Source organism: Dromiciops gliroides, chromosome 2, assembly GCF_019393635.1.
Source record: "Dromiciops gliroides isolate mDroGli1 chromosome 2, mDroGli1.pri, whole genome shotgun sequence".
NCBI lineage: Eukaryota > Metazoa > Chordata > Mammalia > Microbiotheria > Microbiotheriidae > Dromiciops > Dromiciops gliroides.
The window spans coordinates 210,189,704-210,212,519 of record NC_057862.1 but is presented as its reverse complement, the minus strand read 5'-3'; the positions used below and the strand labels follow the sequence as shown (position 1 = coordinate 210,212,519).

At 35.6% G+C, this 22,816-nt stretch overlaps 1 protein-coding gene across 1 annotated transcript in view; it reads left to right on the top strand.

The window, feature by feature from the left end:
* The window catches only part of LOC122738591 (cation channel sperm-associated protein subunit beta-like), a 198,378-nt gene that overhangs the window by 114,046 nt on the left and 61,516 nt on the right, over positions 1-22,816 (top strand). The window contains exon 18 of the mRNA XM_043980582.1: positions 12,732-12,919. Coding sequence (XP_043836517.1) covers positions 12,732-12,919 — 188 coding nt within the window. The remainder of the gene's footprint in view (positions 1-12,731; positions 12,920-22,816) is intronic.

The following is a 22,816-nucleotide window of genomic DNA, read 5'->3' as shown; positions in this document are numbered from 1 at the left end:
CTGCTCATCTTTTTTTTTTAATAGTAAACTACATTTATATAGTACTTTTTATTTTTTATTCTGTTGGTATATAGTACTTTAAAGGGAGATTTCATTACAAAACACCCATGAGGTTGATTACTGAAACAACAATAATAGCTAACATTTATATAGTACCTTATACCTGACAAAGAATTTTCTTCACAATAGCCCAGCAAAGTAAGTACCACCATCATCATCATGCTCATCTTTCATTGCTTTTGCCTCTGCTTCAAATTTTTTCCCTAGTTACTATTGCTAACTATGGCTCTGGATTCTGGGCATGGTCTCAGGTGTGGTTGTAGAGAAGTATCTCAGGTGTTTCAGATGCTGATGATCTGCTAGAATGTCTCAGCTGGAAAATTTGGGGTATGGTTATAGAGAAGTCTCTCAGATGTGTATGGAATTTGGAATCAGGTACCCAGGGAACACTGGGGATTGCCTGATTCTCCATGCTGCTGGAAGGTTTCCTACAAAATTGATCTTAACACAACTTTAAATAGCTTTGCCAATAACCAAATCAAACTATAATCCCCCCTGTGCAGAATAAATTGAGAAGGTGCAATATAAAAGTTGCCAGCTTAATTTCAGTTATCATTACTTCTTAACAAAAGTGGATATCCCCTTAAGTTATTTGCAAAAGAGTCCATAAGTTATGCTGATTATACCTTTCTTTAATACAGGGCTATGACAATTATGCTATTAATTAAGAAAAGGATTTATATCCTGGTTTCATCACTTTTTGCCATAATGTGCCTAATTATCCTCATGCCATTATGAGAAAGTAAAGAATCTAATATAACTGGTAACAGATGTCAAGGCCAAATTCAACATCGTGTTTGTCATGACACCTGAGATAATTATGTGGTTACCATAAAAGAATAGAGAAGTAAAGGAAATGAACTTTGCCAGACCTCATGGCTATGCAGACAGCAAGTGAAATATGTGAAGTGGGAAACTGAATCAGGCTTAATCAGATACATGGAATTGAGATGTCCATGGCATCAGGCATATAGGAGGGGGGGTGTCAAAGCCAGGCAATTAAACCAAGAGAACCCAACCTCAGTCCTTTCCAATGGCTGTTCTCTCTTTTGTGGAAAATCCACAAAACAAAGCATTAACATGATCTTATGAAGTTACAGTCTATAATTGAGTGAAACAAAAAAAGAACCCAAAACTTTTCCTCTTAAGAATAGGTGGCTGGGGAAAGAAAAATAAACTTGCACGAAAAGTGGCACAAACAGGCCTTTGGTGATTTAGAGAGACAGGCACATAAAATCAATGAAAATAGGAGAAACATACAAACAGAATTTCTTACCCAGCTTTTTTGAAGAGAAGATCAGAAGATTTTGGGGTTCATCATGCCCTTTGTGGTAGCCAAAACTGTAGCATATTAAACTATTGGTTGTCTTATTTCTGTCCCAAGTTTGGGGAAAATTAGCTGGGGTTCCTAATATACTGCTACTTATAAATTAGAGGCTACTGTACCAGTTTTGAGGCATTAAGCATTTATTAAAGCATATTAAATATTAATAAAAAGAGCCCACATGGTTCTGAAAGATAGGAAAGCCTAGCTAGGAGAGAGGAGAGAGACAGAACTGGGCCGGGTGGTTCCCCTTCCACGTTCCCAGGCCAAGAGCAATCAGTGAGCGTAAGCTCTCTGAGGGAAGCATGAGAAATGGCCCTTACACACTGCTTAAGGCTAACTGGCTAGCATCATTCAAATCTATTGGTTCACTGGATTTAAGGGTGGTCTTCCTGATGTCAGAGTACAGAGCCCTTTGAGAGAAAAAGCCTCCAGGTAGGTGTGGTTTTCATCTCTATTTCTCACACCCTCCTCAAAAGTGTTTTGCTTCTGCCTGCCTCTCCTACTACCTGCCCTTCCTTCCTTCACCCCTTCCCCCTTATTCCCTTCCCCTCCCACTTCCCTGCAGGGCAAGATACATTATTAGACCAACTTGAGTGTTTATGTTATTCCCTCTTGAGTCAATTCTGATGTGAAGCTCATTTCCTCCCTTGCTCCTCCCATTCAATCTATAAGCTTTTTCTTCTTTTATGTGAGATACTTTGCCTCATTCCACCTCTCCCTTTCCCTTTCTCTCAGTGTATTCCTCTCACCCCTTAATTTTATTTTAAAAGTGTCATTATGGGGCAGCTTGGTGACACATTGGACAAAGCACCTGTCCTGGAGCCGGGAGGACCTGAGCCCAAATCTGGCCTCAGACATAAGACACTCCCCAGCTGTGTGACCCTGACTCTTAATATGTCTCTCAATCCTGATTGTCCCACAAAACAACCTGATAAACAAACAATAAATGCTTTACAGATATCATCCCTTCATAATCCCCACCTGCGCCCTCTGTCCAAATTTATTCCTTTCAGCTGTCCTAATACTGAGAAAGTTCTTATGAATCAGATGTATTATATTCCCATGTAGGAATGCAAACAGTATAACATTTTAACATCCCTCACTAAAGATATTAAATACAAAGGAACAGTCTCTGACATCAAGGGTATTATACTGTAAGGTAAGAATAAGACAGAGAATATGAAAGCTTACCTAGGGTCAGAACCTAGGTTAGCAGGGGCAGAGAATAGATTTTTTTGTGGGGGGATATGTGGATTAATCTGCTCTTTTTGGATTTCTACCTATAATTATTTCTGAAATGGTTCTCTTTTAGAGTTTTATTCCTGTGCTATAAAAATCCCACTAAATTTTAAAAATTTTTATTATTTTTCATTTGCAGTAAATGTTTGTTTTTATTTATTTGTGTCTTTAGTTTCTTAGTGACAGGCTGCTAGAGATGGGCTTCCCCTTGTTATTTATTCTGAACTTGTCTTGATGTTGAAATTTTTCAGCAACTGCATGCTGATTCTTCTATACAAAGCACAAGAGTAGAAGTAGAGGGCATCTACCAACTACACAGAACTTTCTGTCTTCAGCTTGATATAGAGTAGTCAGGAAGCTTTACTCATATTAGTTTCTCATCTCTTTTTTCTTGAAAGTACTGGATAGAGGAGGCACTGAGGTGCTCCATTCTTGATTACGAAAAAATCACAATACTGGTTAAGTGGTATGGAACCAGGCATAAAAGCAGGGGTCATAATTACACCACCCCTTCTGATTTTTATAATAAAAACACATTATATTCAATCAACTAGAGACTGTGAACTAGTTGTGATACAATGCTAGACATCAATCAAAAGGCATTTCATTCAGAAGGATTGCAGGTCTGCTCAGACTTGATCATGTTGCCCTATGGATCTTCTCTAAAATAGCAGAGTGGCTCAGAACCTGGGAGATTTGAGTGGTGAACCAGGTGGAAGCCTTCTAGCTGATAAACTGAGAAGAGTCTTTGCCTCATCTATGTTCTAGTCTCTTCTCCTTATCCCCTTAGCCAAAGGAGGACTTTGTGAGCTTTGAAGCATCCAGAAATGATTTGGACTTTTCCACTAGCATCTTAACAGAACATCCAGGACAGAAGTATCTGGCAGCAGTGTCTGTATCTAGAGCTGACTACAGACCAAAGTTGATGAGGATAAGTGTACTTAAGGTTGAGCTCAATGGAAAAGTTCTACTATATATAAGAGAAACATCTCAAGTAAGCCAACAAAAGGACATTCAGGAGCTTTGGTTTGCCTCTTTGAGGAGAAAAATCAATAGCTGTGGTTACCCATTTGGCCCATTTCTCCCAAGCTTGAGCCTACTTTCTTCCTGAAAACTATATGTACTTGTAGAACAGTGTGTCACAGTTGTTTTATACCAACTATCTTTTAAAATATACTACTTTAGTAGATATCCCTTTCTAAAAACTCCAGAAGTCTAGTTGATATCAACTGAAAATCAATGGGAAAGTATATCAATGGGGGTTTTTGAGCTATAGCATTAGACCCTTCCCTCCCTTCCCTCAATCTCTACCACTCAGGCTTAATACTAGAGACCTAAAGGGATATAATAGTTGCCTTTTGGAGATCCAGCTTGATAGTGCAAATGGAAGTTGGGATATTAGCTCCTGCATATGTGCTACACAAGCAATCATGGCCTTTAATGAGTATAGATTAATTTTTTCCCCTATGGTATAGACTTAAAGTGGGATCAGTGGTGATTTAGGGCTTTTAGAATGGTCCTTTTTTGGTTTGTTTCATACAGCTCTAAATTTTATGGGGATTTTCTTACTGTAGTTTTGTTCTTAATCTCTTATATCAGTGTAGGTCTTTTGTTTTATCTGGTTATTTGTCATGTCTGACTCTTCATGACCCCATTTTGAGTTTTCTTGGCAAAGATATTGTAGTGTTTGTCATTTCCTTCTTCAGTTCATTTTACAGATAAGGAAACTGAGGCAAATAGGGGTAAATGATTTGCTCATGGTCACATAGCTAGTAAGTTTCTGAGGCTGAACTTGAGCTTAGGTCTTCTTGATTCCATGCCCATTGCTCTATCCACTGTACCAACTAGCTGCCCTTTTTGTTTGTTTGAGGAATGGTTTTACAAAAAACTGAATTTTGACCAATAACTCTTTCCTCTTTATGGGAAATCTTCTATGGTTATTCTTTGAAGATTTTTATTCATATAATATTATAATGAACTCTCAACTTTGAAAGTAGAGAAATTGACCAGTAGTACAGATAATTGTAGCTTCTATGGGCAAGAAGATAGTCATTGGGGATAGAGAGACAACAATTTTAAAATAGAAACAATACTGTATTTAAAGAAACTTATAATTCTAGTGGGTTTGAAGGTCGAGGGATGCAAAATCAGAGCAAGACATGTGTGTGGAATACAGGGACACCAATAGCCACCGAGAATACAGGTTGTTCTAGACAACAGATGGAGCTAGAAACTCAGGAAAAAGCAATTAATTCTGAGTTACATGTTTAGGTAACATGCAACTAGAAAGACCATGCTTATGCCATAGTATAAGTTTAGAGCTCCCTGTCAATTTCCTGCCAAAACTGGGAACTATTCTCAGAGTGTAAGAAGTTCTGAACCATCAGGTGCAGCTAGTGAAATGAATGCAGCTATTTGGAAAACAGAATTGTACAGTGGTTGCTTCAAAGAATGATCAGGAAATGTACCTCCATTATTATAAAGTTGGGCATGTTTAAAGAAAATTCTTCTAATCATATGAAATAGTCCTGGTTTGTGCTCTGTGGCTCAATGACAAGAGTCCTGCTTAGGTACACACACAGACCCAAAGCTTTGTAATATAAAAACACCTTTATATATAGTTTATTTTTCACAGATGGCTTAGAGTACACAGCTAAGTCTTGGGAAAACTGAAAACTTTACAGTAACTTCAGTGACTCCAATTACCCTCCCTTTCAGCTTACACCCCTCTTAATTTATGGTGTTGACATAATTTTTCTTCCCTCACAAATCCCTCCTTCCTCACAAAACTAGATAAATTCTCACATTAGTCATATGTACCTGTTCATTCACTGGATGAACTTGGATGTGGGTGAGTTTTAGTAAATATTTTTCAAGTGGGCTTTATATTTTAGGACTTCATTGTGGAATGATGGTCTTTTGTATCCTATCAAAGGAGTTAAGTGAGTAATTAGTCATCAAGTAATCTCTCCCTCCAAAAAGCTCTCATAATAGAAGTTACAGTTATGTAGTGCTTTAAAGTCTATAAGATGCTGTACATTATGTTAGCTCATTTAATCTTCACAATAGCCTTGCAAGGTAGGTGTGATTATTACTCCTATGTTATGGCTGAGGAAGCTTTGGGATGGAGAGGTTAAGTGACTTGCCCAGGGTCACACAGCTAGGGCTTGCTTGAAGAAGGATTTGAACTTAAGCCTTCTTCAAATTCTGCCCTCTATCCCTTGTGTCACTTAGCTGCCTTTGAATAGCACTTTGTGATTCCATGCCTCATATTATTCTATTTTGCATTATATTTATATTCCTGTCTTATGTCTCAAACTAGATTATAAATTCCTTCAGGTCAAGACTATATCTCAATCATCTTTACCCTGGATAGTAAGCATAGTGCCTTGTTCACAGAATAAGTTCAATAAATATTTTTTACTGTCATTGAACAAAGTGTTGGAGTAAGGGCTAGTGTGAGAGTGAGCCTGATTTAATCCTTCCAGGATGATTGGAAGGAATGAATTGGCCAAAAGGAAATTTCCAAAATATTTTCCACACAAACACACTTAGATCCAAGTTGTCCCTTATTCTCTGAAGGAGTGAGGAATTATAAAAGCCCATTTCCCTTGGAAAAGTCTTGAATTATTGTAGTGCTGAGGACAGCTAAGCTATTAATAGTTAATAGTTAAGCATCATACAGTATTGCTCTTATTATGTACAATGTTCTTCCGGTTCTGCTCATTTCACTTTGCATCAGTTCATGTAAATCATTTTAGGTGTTTCTGAGAACATTCTGCTCAGCATTTCTTATAGTACAATAGTATTACATCACGATCATATGCCACAACTTGTTCAGCCATTTCCTAATTTATTGACATCCCCTCAATTTCTAGTTCTTTGCCATAACAAAAAAGAGTTGCTATAATTTTTTTGTACATATAGGTCTTTTTCCTTTTCCTTTGATCTGCTTGGGACACAGACCTAGTAGCTGTATTACTGGGTAAAAGGGTAAGAACAGTCCTTTGGACCTAGTTCCAAATTGCTCTCCAGAATTATTGGATCAGTTCACAACTCCATTAACAGGGCGATAGTGTATCTATTTTTTCACTTCCCCTCCAACATTTATTATTTTCCTTTTCTGTCATATTAGCTAATCTGATAAGTGTGAGGTGGTATCTCAGAGCTGTTTTAATTGGCATTCTCTAATTAATAGAAATTGGGAGGGAGATGGTGAGTGTTATGCTAGAAATAAAATGAGAAATGCTCTAACTAGAAAAACCTAACCAATCCAAATAACCTAAAAAGAACCAGGAATTTGTAGGAAGCAAAAGATGGAGAAGATTACATTGGATTTGAAATACTGAAAGTAGATAGAAAAAAACTTTAGTAATGAAGACTGTTAAGTGGGTGATGGTGCCATTGGCAAGACGTGTCTTCTGATTTCATATACAACAAATACCCATGTAAATTTGTATGAATGATATTTGAAAACTGTGCCATCTTGGTTATGTTTGGTGGAGAGCCATATACTCTTAGACTGTTTGATAATGCAGGATAGGAAGATTATGATAGATTACAACCCCTCCATTAGCCACAGAGAGATGTGTCTTATGTATTTTTCAATGGTCTCCCCATCCTCATTTGAAAATGTGAAAGAAAAGTGTGTATCAGAGATTACTCATCACTTTCCAAAGGTTCCTTTCTTGCTTGGTGGGACCTAAATTGATCTCAGAGATGACCCTTCTACTATTGAGAAACTTACTAAGACCAGAAGCCCATCACTCCAGAAACTGTTGAAAAACTGACTTGTGACCTGAAGGCTGCCAAACACATGGAGCGTTCTGTGCTCACACAGAAAGGTCTAAAATGTATTTGATTAGGTTATACTGGCAGCCCTGGAGCTTCTGGAACTGAAGAAGAGTCACAGGTGTGTGCTGCTATGAACAACCCTCCAGAGGCTCCTCTGTAAAGCTACTGTCAGCATCATATTAAAAGCAATGTTTAAATCAAACTAAAGATAAATTAAAATTTGTTTTTGCAACAGTGACAAATGCCCTACACCCACCCCTATATTTCTAGTGTGAGACATGGACTACTGAGACCCCCATTTTCCTTCCCAACTCAAATGTTAGTTAATTTTGAGTAATTATATATTGTCAGATACTAATCATTAGCTTTTATTTTTCTTTACTGTCTCTAATTTTTTTTGGGGAGGGTGATTAAAATGCAAAACATTCTTGTGATGACTCTGTAAGAAACTAATTCTAGGCTCAAAATTGTTGAAGCTGCTCCCTGGTGCCAACCTAGCAAGTGATCAGGGATTTCTTAGATTTTGTTTGTTTGGGATTTTTTTGGTTTGTTTTGGGGGTGTTGTTGTTGTGGGGAATTAAAAAAAATCTATTAGTTAGTGGATATTATTTTGGGGAGGGGGTATTTTGGAGGGGAAGGAAGAAATTGGATTCTACTTTCCAGATCTGCTTCAGGAAGCAGATATTTCCCTCCTTGTGCTCTTTAGGAAGGAGGTGCTCCTCTTCAGTAAGTTATATTCCTTTTTTAAAGTTGCCTTTTTCTTTTTTTAGGTGAGGCATTTGGGGTTAAGTGACTTGCCCAGGGTCATACAGCTAGTAAGTGTTAAGTGTTTGAGGCTGGATTTGAACTCAGGTACTCCTGATTTCAGGGTTGGTGCTCTATCCACATTGCCACCTAGCTGCCCCCAAAGCTGTTTTTTAATTCTACACTTTGAATAGGTACAGTGTTAAATGAAACCATACCAAGTGGGGTGAAAAATGTGTTGCCCCTTCTCCTTTCTCCCTCCTCCCTCCTATTGTGGGTCACATCGTATTCCTGCCTACAACATTGAGATTTGCTAGTTGTTGCTTTTGAGGTTAAGGTTCAAATGTTATTAATCAATAAGTGAAGAAAAACATGTACCTTTGGAACCACACCAGATTGGTTTAGATTAGAATTTTCTTTTCTTTTCTTTTCTTTTCTTGTGGGGCAACGAGGGTTAAATGACTTGCCCAGGGTCACACATCTAGTAAGTGTCAAGTGTCTGAGGCTGGATTTGAACTCAGGTCCTCCTGAATCCAGGGCTGATACTTTATCCACTGCACCACCTAGCTCCCCCTTAGATTAGATTAGATTTTTTTTTTCAGGGCAGTGAGGGTTAAGTGACTTGCCCAGGGTCACACAGCTAGTAAGTGTTAAGTGTCTTAGGCCAGATTTGAAGTCAGGTCCTCCTGAATCCAGGGCCAGTGTTTTATCTACCGCACCACCTAGCTGCCCCTAGATTAGATTTTTAAAAATAAAATCTTATTGCATTTTCCTGCTACTCCTGATCTAATCTACTGAGACAAGATATAATGTTTATTATTGCTGATGAACCTGGTGTGTTGAGAAGTAAGGTTAACAGTAAGGTGCTGGTAGATAAAAGTATATGAAATGATTCTAATCATCTTACAAGAGAACTTGGGATGGATGGTCAACTTCATTAAGAAGCTAGGAGGGAAGAAGATGTGATACCATAGGGACCAGTAAGGGAAATCCTATCTGTGTTTTACATATGAGAAACATCAGAACCAGAAGAAGGGCTCTAATATAATAAAAATAATGGCGTGACTCCAGTGTTGATGGGGATTTTATCAGAAAATTATTGCTTCGAATTGTCCATGGTTTAAAAAAATATCTAGTTTCTAATTTTTAAAATGTCTTGTTCATCTTCCCCAAATCCCAATTCTTGTAGGTTCATTGGTGTTGATCCAATGCTTTTCTCATATCTCAATTATTTATATATGCATTCTTTTTAGAAGTATTAAACAAAAAAAATCCTAAGAAACCCAACTGGGGTTTATTTATTCCCCTCTCTATTGCCTCCAAATTCTCAACTTATTTAAAGACATGGAAATTTGACTCTCAAAAATTAATTTTTAGCATTGAATTAGAATCAAAACTAAAAAAAATAATTGAGAGCATTTTCTCATATGACTATAGATATATTTGATTTCTTCTTTTGAGAACTGCCTGTTCATGTCCTTTGGCCATTTGTCAATCAGAGAATGATTCATATTCTTATAAATATGACTCAGTTTTTCACATATATGAGAAATTAGGCCTTCATCAGAGAAACTTGACATAAAAATTTTCATAGTTTCCTGCTTTCCTTCTAATCATGGCTGCATTAGTTTTGTTTTCTTTGAAACCTTTTTAATTTGAGGTGATCAAAATTATCCAGTTTACATCTTGTACTGCTATCTCTTGTTTGTTCATAAATTTTTCTTTTATCTGTGTCTAACAGGTAAAATATCCCATGCTACCCCAATTTGCTTATATCACTCTTTATGTTTAATTCATGTACCTATTTTCACCTTATCTTGCTATACAGTTTGAGACATTGGTCTGTTCCTAGTTTTGGCCAAACTGCTTCCCAGTTTTCCAGCAATTTTTATCAATTAGTGAGTTCTTGTACTAAAAGCTTGAATCTGTGGGTTTTTTCCAAACATTAGATTATCATGGTTATTTACTACTGTGTAGTGTGTACCTAATATATTCTACTGATCAATAATTTTATTTCTTAGCCAACATCAGATTATTTTGATGATTACTACTTTTGTAATACAGTCTGATATCTGGTATTTCCTTTATATTTTTTTCATCCATCCTCTTGATATTCCTGATCTTTTGGTCTTTCAAATGAATTCCCTCCTTCCCCCAGTTCTATAAAATACTTTTTTTTGGTTAATTTGTATGGCACTGAAGAAGTAAATTATGTAGAATTGTCATTTTTATTATATTGGCTCAAGCTACCCAGGAGCAATTAATATTTCTACAATTGGTGAGATCTAACTTTATTTATGTGAAAAATATTTTGTAACTATATTCACGGAATTCCTGGGTTTGACTTGGCAAGTGGACTCCCAAGTATTTTATATATTTTGTAGTTATTCCAAATGGAATTTCTCTTTCTATCCCTTGCTGCTGGACTTTGTTGGTAATATATAGAAATGTTGATGATTTATGTGGATTTATGTTATATTCTGCAAGCATGCTAAAGTTAATTATTTCAACTAGTTTTTTTTTAGCTGATTCTCTAGGATTCTCTAAGTATACAAACATATCATCTGCAACGAGTGATAGTTTTGTTTTCTCATTGCCTATTGTAATTCTTTCCATTTCTTTTTTTAATCACTTATTGTGATGGCTAGCATTCCTAGCACTATATTGAATAATACTGGTAATGATGAGCATCCTTGTTTAACTCTTGACCTTATTGGGAAGGCTTCTAGCTTATCTCCATTACAGATAATGTTTGATGATGGTTTTTGACAATTATAATTTTAAGGAAAACTTCATTGATTCCTATGATTTCTAGTGTTTTTAACAAGAATGAGTGTTGCATTTTGTCCAAAAGTTTTTCTGCATTTCTTGAGATAACCATGTGATTGTTGTTGGTTTTGTTATGGATATGGTCAATTATGCTGATGGTTTTCCTAATATTGAATCAGCCCTGTATTTCTGGGTTAAATCCCATCTGGTCATGGTGTGTGATCCATGTGATAGATTGCTATAATCTCTTTTTAGGATTTAATTTAAAAATTTTGTTTCAATATTCATTAGGGAAATTGGTTTATAGTTTTCTTTCTCTATTTTCACACTTCCTGGTTTAGCTATCAGCTCTATATTCCCTATACTCCAAAAGGGAATACTTTTTGCTTCCATTTTTATCTATTTCTTTATATTTTCAAACCATTATCATATGTTAGTATACTGGTTCATCCACTCTGCTTTCTATGGAACTCCTACTTCTTATTAAAAAGTTTCTTAGTACAAAGTGCTAATATAGATGTATATATTCATTGGAGTTATTACTGTCTATGTGGAAATGTTCCACTACCCTCTACTTTACCTCTTGTCCACTTCATAGATTTTTATGTAATATTGGCTATTGTACAATGTAACCGATTTATAAAATATGGCCTGTGTAGAGTAGTTTTGTAATTGGAAGTATAATTAGGAAATAACTTATGCTAATGCCATCAAATAGAGAGCAAATTTTCTAAGGGCCAGCTGGGGATTGGGATCCCAGCTCTCCATTAGAAAATATTCCTTTATACTGGGTAAATACCATTCAGTCCTCATGCCACAAACAAAAGGACACCAGACAACTTAAGGGCAGGTCAATATATTCTTTTATGGAGCTAAAACCAAAACAGATTTGAGGGTAACTAAACCTAGGGCAGTGTAGAGGTCAAAAGTTTCTCTTTCTGGCTTATTTCTTTCAGCACTCTTGCTCCTTGAGTGAGTATTCCCTGTAAAAAACAAAACAAAAACAAGCCACAGTTAAATACATCTTTGCTTGTCCATTTATAAATCATTTCTCATGGTCTCAAAGAAGGGAACTACAGATATGGTAGACTACTACTATTGCTATATTTATAGCATTGCTATGGAACATGGCATTTACTTCTCCTTTCTGTTCTCCTGATTCTCCTGGAGAGGCCCATACTCTTGTGTAGTCCCTACACAAAAATCTCCTTTCTCATAGTAAAGCCTAATTTTGTGTTTGTTTCTTTTGGGAAGAACTACATATCCAAATTGTATTTTTTTTTTATGGCTCATCAACTCCTTGTTAAGTTTGTCATACTTATAAAGCTTTCATAAGAGCACCTCTGTTCTAAGCCTAGAGAAAAGGATTGTATGTTCTTGGCCTTTTACATTGTGCCAATGAAACTCTTCACATAATTGGACAGCAAGCAAAATTAATTTCTTCATGAATTTAGCTCAATTCATTGCTCACAGTACACTTGCTGTAGAAATGTGAAAAAAGAGATTACCCCATTCTGATATCTTCAATTTCTTTATAAAATAGTTATAGATTGTTTTATGTTAGATTTTTAGAAGAACAGTAAAAAGGAACAAGAGCCAAGTCAATAAGCCTTTGTACTAAATCAAAACTTAAATTGTCCTATTTGAAATTCATCTGTTTTATAACTTTGGAAAGAACTATAGAACTATGTAAATCTAGAATTGGAATGTTCCTTAGCAATCATGTAAGTGAAACTCCCTAATTATTTGCTTCCACTAACATAGAACCTAAATGACTTGAAATTTCTTTTTTCTATAGCTCATTTGGAAAAGCTGAGATAACGAGCATTTTGTATCATGAGAACTATGTAGGCTTTCCAAGTTCAGCAATTGCAACTATAATAAGGCCTTTTGAAGTTGAAGTGCCTGTGAAGAGTTCTAGTTTACTGGGTTCCATTATTGTTGAAATATATTCAGAATACTTATACAAAATTGTTCTTCATAAGGGTAAGTTTATACTTAAATAGTAAGAAATTGATGACTACATAACAGTGGGAAATTTTCTTATGGGAAAGATAGAACTGCTTCAAATGGGCTCTGGGACACATTGGTTACTTGTTCACTGGAGTTAATTAGATTAATCACAGACTGTTCTCTTATTCTATTACTATTTATAATATGATAGCATCTATAAATTTATGAGAGGAATTAACCAGTTATGTTGATGCTTTAGTGTGTTGATGATCTCAGGAATATAGGTTTTCCTGTCACTGCTAGAAATCATAACTTATCCTTGCATTTTCATACAATTGTTTTTATTCATGTACTTCCATAAATTCTCTAAATAGGCTCTACCTAATGTTCTAAAGGTTTCTTCTGGGTCAGAGTTTTTAAAAAATCTTTTTGCATCATGGACATTTCTGGAAGTCTGATAAAGCCTATGGACTTCTCAGAATACTGTTTATAAATGTATAAGATAAAATGTATAGGGTTTCAAAGGAAACAAATTAATTGAAATATAGTTGTCAACTATTTCTTTTCAAGTTTACAGATTCAAAGTTAAGGGCCATTTTTACTCTTTTTATTATGAATTTAACTAGTGAACAAAATAAATATTTTATAAGTGAGTATTATGAATGTAGGTCTGCAGTGTTAACCCTAGAATCCATTTCAGTACTTCCTCTGGACTACTCCTTCAAAATGGCACTTGAACTTATGGGCTGTATTTCCAGAGTTTAGGTAGTTCTCTGGATTTCAGAGATAATCCTGTGTGTGGATTTGTACTCCTAATATTATAACCTCATAGGGTGCCTACCATTCTTCACATCCCATATACTTTCTTTTTTTTTGTGAGGCAATTGGGGTTAAGTGACTTGCCTAGGGTCACACAGCTAGTAAGTGTTAAGTATCTGAGGTTGGTTTTGAACTCAGGTCCTCCTGACTCCAGGGCCAGTGTTCTATCCACTGTGCCACCTAGCTGCCCCCCCCCGATATACTTTCTATTAACAGGAGACTCATTCTACTCTTAGCAAAGACATTTACTTATATGGAATAGCAAGGACAGTATTTAAACAACATTACTGATTTTTGGGAAGGCGGAGCCAAGACTGGAGGAGAGGTGGTAACTATTGGAGCTCCCTACATGATCTGTCCACATACCTTCAAGAAAAATGCCATAGGACAATTCTTGGAGCAGCAGAACTCACAAAAGAACAGAGTGAGACCATTTTCCAACCAAAAGCAGCCTAAAAAACTGACAGTGAAGGCCTGCTGTACTGGGTTGAGAGAGGAGCACAGCATGCAACACAGATCCAGCCCCAGGCAGGCCATGCCTGCAGAGCCTCCAGAATCATCAACATCAGCAACCTACTTCTTGAACTCAGCTCCACTGACTGTGAGAGGTTTCCAAGTGGTTGGCTTGGGGAAATAGTAGGGGTCTCTGCAGGAGCAAGGCAGTAGTGCTGCTGTGTTGTTCAGGAAGTGGACTTGAGTGTCAGTAGCCCAGGGAGGGGCATAGGCATGACATGCTTGCAGCTGCAAAGAATCAAATATCAATCAGATTTCTCCTTCCACATTAAGAGCAAGCAGGCCCATGGTTACTTACAGGCCAGGCAGGCTGAGAAAGGAATCTCTCCTTAAATTGTACCACCTGGGACCCTCTGAAGCTTGGGACAGTGCATCCTGGAAGCAGTGCTCCACTTGAAGAAGAAGTTAAAATCCAAGAAATAAGCAGGCAAGATGAGCAGGCAGACAAAGAAGGGTACCATCAAAGTTTGTTGGTAACAAGGTAGATCAAAATACAACCCTCAGAAAGAAGATAATGAATCAAAGCTCCTATATCCAAATGGCTCAAAGAAAAAATATGAATTAGCCTCAGGGCCATGGAAGTGCTCAAGAAAGGACTTTGAAGATAAAATATGAGAGGTAGAGGAAAAAATGGAAATGAGAAATGAGAGTGATTCAGGAGGGACATGAAAAAAGTCAATAGCTTGAAAAGCCAAATTGGCCAAATGGAAAAGGAGGTGCAAAGCTCTCTGAAGAAAATCATTGCTTAAGAATTAGGATAGAGAAAATAGAAGCTAATGACTTTATGGAAATCAGATAGCAATAAAGCAAATCTAAATGAATGAAAAAATAGAGGGCAATAAATAAGTATTGCCTTTAAAATAGCTGACCTGAAAATAGATCCAGAGAGATAATTTGAAAATCAGTTGGGACTACCTGAAAACCATGATCAAAAAAAGAGCTTATATATCATCTTCCAGGAAATTGTCAGGAAAAATTGCCCTGATGTTCTGAAAGCAGAAGGGTAAAATAGAAATAAAAAGATACACCTATTACCTCTTGAAAAGAGATCCCCAAATTAAAACTTCCAGAATTATGTAGCCAAATTCCAAAGCTCTGAGTTCAAGGAGAAAATATTGCAAGGCAGCCAGAAAGAAACCATTCAAATACTGTGAAGCCCCCGTCAGGATAGCACAAGATCGAGCAGCATGGATTGGGAGGGCATGGAATATGATTTTCCAGAGGGCAAAGATACTGATTACAATGAAGAATCAACCTACCCAATAAAGTGGCAGCCACAAAACTATCTGGTACTGGCTAAGAAAGAGAGTGAGGATCAATGGAATAGGCTAGGCACAGGAGACACAGTAGTAATTACAGTAGTAATATAGTGTTTGATAAACCCAAAGACTCCAACTTATGGGATAGGAAGTCAGTATTTGACAAAAACTGCTTTGAAAAACGGAAGAGAGTATGGGCAGAAATTAGGCATAGACCAACATCTTACATCTTACACTAAAATAAGGTCAAAATAGGTACATGATTTAGACATAAGAGGTGATATTTTTAGGTAAATTAGGAGAGGAAGGAATATCTACCTTTCAGATCTTTGGAAGGGAGAACATTTATGACCAAACAAGAGATAGAGAATATTACAAAATGCAAAATGGATGATTTTGATTACATTAAATTAAAAAGCTTTTGGACAAACAAAAGAAATGCATCCAAAATTAGAAGGGATACAGAAAGCTGGGAAACAATTTTTATGGCCAGTAATTCTGATAAAGGTCTCATTTCTAAAACATATAGGGAACTAAATCAAATTTACATGAATCCAAGTCATTCCCCAATTGAGAAATGGTCAAAGGATATGAACAGGCAGTTTTCTGATGAAGAAATCAAAGGCTATCTATTCCCACAGTGAAAAAAATGCTCTAAGTCACTATTGATTAGGAGAGATGTAAATTGAAACAACTCTGAGGTACCACCTGACACCTATCAGATTGGCTAATATGACAAAAAAGGAAAATAATAAATGTTGGAGAAGCTGTGGGAAAATTGGAACACTAATGCATTGTTGGTGGAGCTGTGAACTGATCCAACCATTCTGGAGAGCAATCTGGAATTATGCCCAAAGGGCTATAAAGCTGTGCATACCCTTTGACCCAGCAATACCACTTTTGGGTCTTTTTTCCAAAGAAATCATAAAAAAGGGAAATATGTATAGCTGCTCTTTTAGTTGTGACTAGGAATTGGAAATTGAGGGGTTGCCCATCAATTGGGGAATGGCTTAACAAGTTGTGGTATATGAAGGTAATGGAATACTATTGTGCTGTAAGAAATTATGAGCAGATGGATTTCAGAGAAACCTGGAAGGACTTGCATGAACTGATGCTGAGTGAGATGAGTAGAATCAGGAGAACATTGTACATATCATCACCATTATGTGTTGATTAGCTGTGATAGACTTGATTCTTCTTAGCAATACAATGGCCCAAGATAGTTTCAAAGGACTTGTGATGGAAAATGCTCACCTAATCCAGAAAAACAAACAAACTTTGGAATCTAGATGCAGATTGAGCCATACTATTTCTATTTTTTTGTTTTTTCTTTTTGCTCTGATTCTTCTTTCAGAGCATGACTAATTGAGAAATATGTTTAATGTGATTGCACATATATAACCTATATGAGATTGTTTGGTGTCTTGGGGAATGGGGGGGAGAGGGGAGGGAGGGAGAAAAATTTGAAACTAAAAATCTTGTAAAAACAAGTGTTGAAAACTATCTCTACATGTGACTGGAATACACACACACACACACACATATATGTATATATATATATATATGTATATATATGTGTGTATATATATATGCGTATATATATATATATATATATATATATATATATAGAGAGAGAGAGAGAGAGAGAGAGAGAGAGAGAGAGAGAGAGAGAGAGAGAGAGAAACAACCTACCCAGCAAAAGTGAGTACAATCTTTCAGGGAAAAAATGGGACTTCAATGAAAAAGAGGAGTTTTAGGCATTCTTTTTTGTTTGTTTGTTTGTTTTTTGTTTGTTTGTTTGTTTTTTTAATGAGGCAATTGGGGTTAAGTGACTTGCCCAGGGTCACACAGCTAGTAGTAAGTGTTAAGTGTCTGAGGCCGGATTTGAACTCAGGTACTCCTGACTCCAGGGCCGGTGCTCTAACCACTGCACCACCTAGCTGCCCCAGTTTCAGGCATTCTTGAGGAAAATAACTGAGCTGAATAGAAAATTTGATTTTCAAATCCATGACCCTAGAGAAGCATAAAAAGGTAAACAGGAAAAAGAAATCATGAGGGACATTAAAAAGTTAAACTGTTTGCATTCCTACATGGGATGATGATACTTCTAACTCATAAAAACTCTCTCAATATTAGGGCAGCTGAACGGAATATACTTAGAGGGCACAGGTTTTAATTGAATATGAAGGGATGAGGAGCATCTAGGTGGTGCAGTGGATAAAGCACCAGCCCTGCATTCAGAAGTACCTGAGTTCAAATCCAACTTCAGACACTTGTACTTACTACTAGCTTTGTGACCCTGGGCATTCACTTAACACCTCATTGCCCCACAAAAAAGAAAAAGAAAAAAAATATGAAGGGATGTTGCATGTAAAGCATTTGTTCTGTTATCCTTTTATGGGGCAGGCAGGGTGGGGTGGCTTATGTCTGGGGCCAGATTTGTGCTAGAGCCTCCTTGGTTTAAGGGCCTGATTGCTGTGTCGTCCACTGTGTCACCATACTGCCTCATGATTGACATCTTACAATAAAGTTAAGGGGTAAAGAGGAATGCATTGGAAGAAAGGGGAAAGGGAGAGTTGTAATGGCGTAAAGTAGCTCGACATAAAAGAAAAAAGAAAAAGCTTATAGAGGTAGAGGGGAAAGATGGGGGAAGGAGTTGGGGAGTCATGAGCCTTACTCTCATTAGAATTGACTCAAAGAGTGAATACATACACATTCAAGTGGTATAGTACTATATCTTGCCCTGAGAGAAAGTGGAGGGGAAGGGGATAAGGAGAAAGAGGTGAAGGAAGGAGGACAGAGGGGGAGGGGCAGTAAAAAGCAAAACACTTTTGAGGAGGGATGGGTGAAAGAAGATAGAAAAATAAAGTAAATATCAGGGAGGGAAAAGGATGGAGGGTAATACAGTTAGCAAGAGTAACTGTGAAAGAAATGATAAGCAGGATGCTATTAGAAGGACTTGGGAAAAAATGCAGTTCATCTATAGAGAAAGAACTGATGGTATCTGAATACAAATTGAAGTATAATTTTTGTTTGTTAGTTTTCCTCTTTCTAAAGTTATTTTATCTGTTTTCTTTTACAACCTGAATAATGTGGAAGATGTTTTGCATGACTGCACATGTATAAAATTGAATTGCTTGATTTCTTACAGAGGGGTGGGGATGGTAGGAGGAAGAAAATGCTGGATTTAGAAAAAAATTTTAAAAATAAATGTGAAAAATTTTTCTTTAATGTACTAGGGGGAAATGCTAAATAAATAAATAATTTTAAAATATTTTATTTTGTTATATATAATTAGAATTTAATACATATATCAAACAGATATAATAAACACATGCACATATATATGATATGTAAATAAAATTTCTACATTATTATATTTATATTATATATACCTAGATATATTCTAGTACATAATACTTCATGTTTTAAATCCTTCCTCTTCCTTTTTTTATATGTCGATACTTTGATAATCTAAATGAAATGATAAATACCTACAAAAAGATAAATTAACCCAGATTAGCAGAAGAAGAAATAAACTATTTAAATGACCCCCAATTTTTGAAAAAGAAATTGATCAATCCATCATGAACTTCCTAAGAAAAAATGTCCAGGACCAGATGATTCACAAGTGAATTCTACCAAACATTTAAAGAACAATTAATCCCAATACTATATAAATTATTTGAAAAAATAAGTAGAGTCCTACTAAATTCGTTTTATAAGACAAATATGGTGCTAATACCCAAACCAGGAAAAGCCAAAACGGATAAAGAAATAGACCCTTTTTGCTAATGAATATTGATACAAAATTTTTAAATAAAATACTGGCAAAATATGTTATAGAAATATATCACAAAGGTCATACTTATGACCATGTGGGATTTATACCAGAATGTAGGACTGGTTCTATATTAGGAAAACTAGTAAGCATATTGACCACATCAATAACAAAAACAACAGAAGTTCCCCCCCTAAGTTATCCCAATAGATGCAGAAAAGGCCCATCACCCATTCCTATAAAAACACTAGAGAACATAGGAATAAAAGGAGCTTACCTTAAAATGATAACTACTATTTATCCAAGGACCATCAGTAACATCTGTAATGGAGATAACCTAAAAGGCTTTCCAATTCAATCAGGGGTGAAGGAAGGATGCCCATTATCACCTCCATTATTAGATATTACATTAGAAATGTTACCTATAGCAATAAGAGAAGAAAAATAAATTAAAGGAATTAGAATAGGTAAGAAGAAACAAAACTATCATTCTTTGGCAGGTGATATGTTATGCTTAGAAAATCCTAGAGAATCAACTAAAAAGCTACTTGAAATTATTATCAAATTATCAATAAATCTACATAAGCCATCAGCATTTCTAAATATTACTAAAAAAGTCTAGCAACAACAGAAAGATAAATTCCATTTAAAATAACGGTGGCCAATATAAAATACTTGGGAGTCTACCTCCTGAGACAAATACAGCAACTATATGACCAGAACTACAAAATTCTTTTGTTTTTAACTTATTTTGGTGGGAGAGCAATTGGGGGCTAAGTGGCTTACTGAAGGTCACACAGCTAGTAGGTGTCTGAGGTTAGATTCAAACTCAGGGTCCTCTGCACTCAAGGACAGTGCTCTAGCCACTGCACCAACTAGCTGCCCCACTACAAAAACACTTTTTCACAAAAATAATTCAGATCTAAATAATTGGAAATATATTAATTGGTCATGCATAGGCAGAGTCAATATAATAAAAATGACAATCCTACATAAGTTAATTTATTTAGTGCTAGACCAATCAAACTATAAAAAATATTTCATAGAGTTAGAAAAAATAATAACAAAATTAATATAGAGAAACAAAAGTTCAAGGGTATCATGGAAATCAATGAAAAAATACAAAAGAATGTGGTCTAGCAGTACCAGGTCTCAAACTGTACTATAAAGTGGTAATTATCAAAATAATTAGGTAATGGCTAAGAAATAGAGAGGTAGATCAGTGGAATAGAATAGATGGAAACAACACTATAGTAAATGACTATAGTAATGTAGTATATGATAAACCCAAAGATCCAAGCTTTTGGAACAAAAACTCATTATTTTAAAAAACTTCTGGGAAAATTAGAAAATAATATGGCAGAAATTAAGTATAGACTAGCATCTCACACTGTATACTAAAATAAGGTCAAAACGGGTACATGATTTACAAATAAAGGATGATAACATAAGAAAATTAAGGAGTATGGAATCGTCTTTCTGTCAGATTCATGGATAGGGGAAGAATTTAGGGACCAAAGAAGATATAGAGAAAAAAATTAAATGTAAAATAGATAATTTTGATTATTTAAAATCATAAAGCTTTTGCAAAACAAAACTAATATAACCAAGATTACAAGGCAAGTGGAAAACTGGGAAAGAATTTTTGAAACAAATATCTATGATAAAGACCTCATTTCTCAAATATAAAAAGAACTGCATCAAATTTTTTTAAAATACAATTCATTCACCCAATTGATAAATGGTCAAAGGATTTGAGCAGGCAGTTTTAAGACAAAGAAATCAAAGTTATCAATAATCACATGAAAAAATGCTCTAGATAATTATTGATCAGAGAAATGAAAATTAAAACAACTCTGAAATATCACCTTACAAGTATTAGAATGACAAGTATAACAAAAATGGAAAATATTGGTTGTTGGAGAGATTGTGGGAAAACTGGGATGCTAATCCACTGTTGGTGGAGTTGTGAAAAGATTCAACCATTCTGGAGAACAATTTGGAACTATGCTCAAAGGGCTATACAATTGTGTATACCCCTTGATCCGGCAATGCCACTACTTGGTTTATATCCCAAAGACATCCCCCAAAAGAGAAAAGGACTTCATTGTACAAAAATATTTATAGCAGCTCTTTTTGTGGTGCTAAAAATTGGAAATCAAAGGAATGCCATCATTTGGGGAATGGCTAAACAAACTATGGTATATGTTGGTAATAGAATATTACTGTGTAGCAAGAAATGACAAATAGGATGACTTTTAAAAAGCTTGGAAAGATGTATGAAATGATGTATTGGGAAGTGAGCAGAACCAAGAGAACACTGTACACAGAGACAGCAATATTGTTCTATGAACTGTGAATGACTTGACTATTCTCAACATTACAATAATCCAAAACAATCTCAAAAGAATGTTGATGAAACATGCTACTGTAAAAACAAACAAAAAACCACACTGTCTATCTCCAAAGAAAGAACTGATATTGATGGAACAGACTAAATTATGTTATTTTTCACATTCTTTTATTAGTGACAAATATGGTGGATGTTTTGGCATGATCATATATGTATAATCCATATTGGATTAGGGTGTGGGGATAACAATCCCCTTTTCAATTTCAATATATATAGTATATTTTAACAGATCATATATTAGAGCATGAACTTCAATTATGAAACAATTTTTTAAAGTGTATATTAAATTTAACATGATTATAGCAACGTCTCTTCTTGTTTTGTCCCTCTCCTGAAATTTCTTCTGCCTGCATATTTTGTTAGTGTTTTACTGATGGTCTTTTCTTTTTTTCCTCTCTCTTTTCTCTATCACTTCACTATCCACTCATCTAACCACCAAAATTTCTTCCACAAAAAATCAAACCTTTACTCATAATAAGTATACCATTGGTCACTTTGATAATATATTTCTCAGTTTGGGATCTATATTCCAAGAAGTGGAAATCTGATTCATCATCAGATCTTCTGGAGTCGTGATTAATCATGGAATTGATAAGAATTGTTAAATCTTTTAAAGATCTTTTCCTTTACACTTATTTAAATCATTATATAAATTGTTTTCTAGGTTCAGCTAGCCTCACTCTTCAACAATTCATAAAAATCTTCAGAGGTATTTTAGAATCTATAACTTTCATCATTTCTATGGCGGGAATAATGTTACAGTATGTTCCCATACCAAAATTTTATTCAGTCCTTCCCCAATTTCTGAGTACTAGCTTTGCTTTTAGTTCTATATTGCAACAAAAAATGTTAATATATATTTGTACATATGGAGCTTTTTTCTTTTTGATCTCTTTAGGGGGATAATTGTGGTATCACTGGTCAGAGTATGTACAATTTAGTGAGTTTTTGTATAGGTACATTTTGCATTCCAGAATAGTTGGACCACATGACAGCTCTGCCAATAGAGTATTAGTGTTCCTATCCTCCATAGCCCCTCCAGTCAAATGCCATTTTTGTTAACTTTACTAATTAGATGGGGATAAACTGGAACTTTAGAATTTTTTTTTCATTTCTCTTGTTAGTTATTGGAACATTTTTAAACA